Source organism: Engraulis encrasicolus, chromosome 21 (assembly GCF_034702125.1).
Source record: "Engraulis encrasicolus isolate BLACKSEA-1 chromosome 21, IST_EnEncr_1.0, whole genome shotgun sequence".
Lineage (NCBI taxonomy): Eukaryota > Metazoa > Chordata > Actinopteri > Clupeiformes > Engraulidae > Engraulis > Engraulis encrasicolus.
Window position 1 is genome coordinate 34,022,130 of NC_085877.1, and position 5,000 is coordinate 34,027,129.

The 5,000-nt window shown below is 47.0% G+C and overlaps 1 protein-coding gene across 1 annotated transcript in view; it reads right to left on the minus strand.

The window, feature by feature from the left end:
• LOC134437383 (keratin-associated protein 5-1-like) overlaps positions 1 to 5,000 on the minus strand; it is a gene marked incomplete at its 5' end in the record, with an annotated part of 29,114 nt that overhangs the window by 9,767 nt on the left and 14,347 nt on the right. Inside the window, 2 exons of the mRNA XM_063186876.1 lie at positions 1,731 to 1,781; positions 2,076 to 2,098. Coding sequence (XP_063042946.1) covers positions 1,731 to 1,781; positions 2,076 to 2,098 — 74 coding nt within the window. The remainder of the gene's footprint in view (positions 1 to 1,730; positions 1,782 to 2,075; positions 2,099 to 5,000) is intronic.

Genomic DNA, 5,000 nt, shown 5'->3' on the forward strand with positions numbered 1-5,000 from the left:
GAGAGAGAGAGAGAGAGAGAGAGAGAGAGAGAGAGAGAGAGAGAGAGAGAGAGAGAGAAAGAGAAGAGGGCTGGAGCACGATAGCAAGATAGCGTACGAGAGAAAAAGAGAGGGATAAGAAAAGAAAAAAAATGAAATGATGAGAAGGGAGAGGACGGGACGGTCTCGGATGCATATTTCCTACAGGCAGCATCAGCAGCATTAGGAAGTATCCTCCATTCCAGATGACCAGGAGCGAGAGAAGGGAGAGGAAGGAGGAAAAGAGAGTGAAGAGAGAAGAGAAATAGACAGAGATGGAGAAAGGGGGGGATGGAGGAAGGGCTCTAAATGAACACCAGCCAATCAGCCACATGCTGGTGAAATTTCATTTTGACAGGTAGAAAAGACCAACTTGCTAGACACTTTTACCCATTGGTGAGTGTGTGTTTGGCCAGTAAGATTTCATCAGCTAGCCATTTTGGCTGGTGGTGAAAAATGATCATTTAGGGCCCTGGATTGAGGAATAAACTTACACAGGGAATAAGGGGAGATGCGAGGGGAGGGTGGTCTTCAATGCCTAACTATGAGAAGCAGCAGAAGCAGCAGAAGCAGCAGGAGCAGCCTCCTCCATTTCAGATGTCCAGGGGCGAGAGAGACGAGAGACAAAGGCAGAAAAATGAAAGAGAGAGAGAGAGAGAGAGAGAGAGAGAGAGAGAGAGAGAGAGAGAGAGAGAGAGAGAGAGAGAGAGAGAGAGAGAGAGAAAGAGAAAGAGAAACAGACAGACAGAAACAGACAGAGACAGAGAGAAAGGGAGATAGAGAGAGGGGGTGGATGGAAGAATTAAGGAATGTAGGAAGAGAGAGGGATGAGAGGAGAAAGAAGGGATGTTCTCCGATGCCTAACTCCGAGAGGCAGCATCAGTAGCAGCAGCAGAGGAGGCATCATCTCCTCTCCTCTCCTCTCCTCTCCTCTCCTCTCCTCTCCTCTCCTCTCCTCTCATCTCCTCCTCTTTTCTCATCTCCTCTCCTCTCTGCTGTTCTCGCTCTTCTCCTCTCCTCTCATCTCCTCACCTCCTCTCCTCTCCTCCCCCCTCCCCTTCTCTCTTCTCCTCACCTCCCCTCTCCTCTCCTCTACTACCCTCCCCTCTCCCCTCCCCTCCTCTCCTCTCCCTCTCCTCTCCTCTCCTCTCCTCCTCTCCTCTTTTCCCCTGTCCTCTCCTCTCCTCCTCTTTTCTCATCTACTCTTCTCCCTCTCTTCTCCTCTCCTCCTCTCCTCTCCTCTTCCTCTCCTCCTCTCCTCTCCTCTCTCCCCTCCTCTCCTCTCCACTCCTCTCCTCCATTCTTGTCTCGTCTCGTCTCGTCTCGTCTCCTCTCCTCTCCTCTCCTCTCGTCTCGTCTCCTCTCTCGCTCCTCTCCTCTCCTCACCTCTCCACCCCTCACCTCTCCTCTCCTCTCCTCTCCTCCCCTCCTCTTCTCTCCTCTCCTCTCCTCTCCTCCTCTCCTCTCCTCTCCTCTCCTCCTGTCCTCTCCTCTCCCTTCCGCTTGTCTCATCTCCTCTCCTCTCCTCTTGTCTCCTCTCCTCCCTTCTACTCCGCTCTCCTCCCGTCTCCTCTCCTCTTCTTTCCTCTCCTCTCCTCCCCTCCCCTCTCCTCTCCTCTCCTCTCCTTTCTCCTCCTCTCCTCTCCTCTCCTCTCCTCTCCTCTCCTCCGGTGCAGGTGTCCAGTCCTAACGAGCTCCATAAGTGGCGGCACTCTGAGGTTAATTTGCTCTTCAGCAGCGAGTGGACCAGCGAGCAGCCCCCACTGGACACACCAGGAGAGAAGGAGGGAGAGATAGAGGGAGGGAGAGAGGGAGAGAGGGAGAGAGAGAAATGGGGAGGGGGGGTGATATAGAGAAACAGAGAGAGAGACAGAGACAGAGACAGTGACAGAGACAAAGACAGAGACAGAGACAGAGACAGAGAAACAGAGAGATACATAGCGATAGATAGCGATAGAGAGAGAGAGAGAGAGAGAGAGAGAGAGAGAGGAGGGGGGGAATTGGAGGAGGGAGCAAGCGGCCAAGCAGCCCCCATTGGACCCACCCGCTCCACTCACCTCCTTATGGTCCCTGCCACCAGCTAAAGGGGGAGAAGAAGAGATGAGAAGAGAAGAGAAGAGAAGAGAAGAGAAGAGAAGAGAAGAGAAGAGAAGACAGGAGAAGAGAAGAGAAGAGAAGAGAAGAGAAGAGAAGAGAAGAGAAGAGAAGAGAGAGGAGGGGGCAGTGCGCGTGTGTGTGTGCATGTGCGTGTGTGTGTGAGTAGGTCTGGGAGGATGAGAAGAGGAAAGTAGTGAGAGAGTAAGATAGAGACAAAGGGGAGGTTTCCTCTCTGGCATTTTAGGGGTCAGTGTGTGTGTGTGTGTGTGTGTGTGTGTGTGTGTGTGTGTGTGTGTGTGTGTGTGTGTGTGTGTGTGTGTGTGTGTGTGTGTGTGTGTCTGTCTGTCTGTCTGTCTGTCTATGTGTGTGTGTGTATTTCAGGCTGGAGGAAGAATAGGCAGGGCAGACTAATGATGCCTTAGAGATGGCTGAGACACATCAGAGACTATGAAGGCCATCATGATGTTTTTTTTTCCAGTAGGCCTATATTTCCAAATTGTCTTTCTTTCTTTCTGTCTTTTCTGTCTTTTCTTTCTTTCTTTCTTTCTTTCTTTCTTTCTTTCTTTCTTTCTTTCTTTCTTTCTTTCTTTCTTTCTTTCTTTCTTTCTTAGAATAACTAAATTTAAATACCAATAACTTATCCATCCATCCATGCCTTCAATATTCTCTCTCTCTCTCCCTTTCTCCCTCTCTCTCTCTCTCTCTCTTTCTCTCTCTCTCTCTCTGTCTCTCATTCTTACAATGTATATGGAGAATAACGTGTCTGACAACTTATAGACCTACTTTTAACACCAATAACTACCTCCATCCATCCGTCCATCCATCCATCCATCCATCCATCCATCCATCCATCCATCCATCCATCCATCCATCCATCCATCCATCCATCCATCCATCCATCCATCCATCCATCCATCCATCCATCCATCCGTGTCCTTTCCTCCCATCTTATCCAATCCATCCCATAATGTTCTTGCATGGGCAATTGTTATGATTTAGCAGGCCGCAACGGCAGGGGACATGTGGGGGCAATTTCACCCTTACATTTTACACCATTTTACATTTTTAAAAGACCTTCTAGGGACGGGTATCAGAAATTAGCTCTGGCTGCAAAATGCTATGATGCTTGCTGTTGGGATTTCACACAACAATACAGGCTCTGTATCTGTCCCTACTCAAATAAACTAAACTAAACTAAACTAAACTAAACTAAACTAAACTAAACTAAACTAAACTAAACTAAACTAAACTAAACTAAACTAAAAGGAACTAAACAGAACTAAACAGAACTAAACAGAACTAAACTAAACTAAACTAAACTAAACTAAACTAAACTAAACTAAACTAAACTAAACTAAACTAAACTAAACTAAACTAAACTAAACTAAACTAAACCAGTTATGATGGAACAGCTGACTGAGTTGTCTGGTCCGAGATGGGCAGCCTTGCCCCCTTCCCCGGCCCTGTCCCATACCTCTCAGCACCATTATGAAAGCACCAGTCCCAAGACATCTGCATAACCCTAGTTAGCATCAAGCTCACTTAGGCCTGCCACACTCCGATCGTCACCTCGATGAAGATCCTCATCTACAAAGCATTAGCCATGCCGCGCCCTCCTAGTGACACAACACCCTCAGCGTTGCTTCTAGTCAGGCCAGGAGCAATACAAATATCGTTTCTGAGCTCCAGATAAATCGGGAACTCCTCTCACTTTGCTGGCAAGCAAACAATCAGTAGCAAACCAAGGGAGGCGGGGCAACCATGCCGATTGGGAAATGTTAATTGTTATGCTCTGGGTCAGACCAAGATCTCGAAAAGATTTGAAAATCGATGATAATCAGGATATTCAGGATCGCCAACAAATCTTTTCACAATTTTTTTTATAAGATTGATTACATCATAACAATGCGACCTTGCCAAGACTCAGTAAAAGATAATGCAAGACATTACAGATTTGGTGATAATAAGGTTGTAACAGAGTCTGCGTGTAACAGAGTTTGCATGAAAGGAAGCTTGCATTTCCAGCACAAGAAAATAATTTTGCCATTGTGTTTGATTTGTCCCTCACACTCTGCCTTACTTTCTTGGTCTAGTCGGAAACTTTTGGCATAAAGTGCTTTTGTTCACAAGGAAAAGTTTTGAAAAATAATTTTTGCTTCCACTAAAATATCTTGAAATGTCAAATTTATCGCCCTCCTCAAACATACTTATTCTACTGGTGTAGCAGTAAGTATCTTTATCTTCCTATGAGAGTATTGAATTTATTCAATCCCATCCCTTTCTGTTTCCCGTTCGCTAACCACAGTTCCTGTTCTGTGGCTGGAGATTCTCATGAAGAACATTATTTTTTATTTTTTTGGAAAAAAGCTATTCAACGGAAAACTTTTTTTTTGCTGGCTTTAAGCAAACTTAAGGGCAGCGCAAGGACGAGAGGGAGGGAAAAGGATGGTGGGAAAAAAATAGGTGTCTTTTATGCAGAGCGCAAACAAAGAAGGTTCAATGAATGTCACTATTCAAAAGAATCCCTGATATGCTTCAGTATAGCCATGGCCCCTCAGGTGTGGCAGGGTCACCCAACGCCAGGCTAGCCAAACGAGACACCATGAATGAGTTTTTGAGAGAAAAAGAGGAAGGGCGGAAAACCAGGGGAGGAATGGATGGAGTGGTGTGAAGCAGGATGAGAGAGGGGGCGGGGTGCTGGTGGAGGAGAGGCGAGGTGAGATGGGTGAAGGAAGGGACAAAGAAAGTCAGAATGAAAGACGAGAGAGAAGAATGAGAGAACTAGAGAGGGAAAGCGAGGGAGAAGTGGATGGTGTGGTGTGGAGTGGAGTGGATGAGAGGAGGGGGGGAGTGGAGGAGAGGAGAGGTGAGGTGGGTGAATGAAG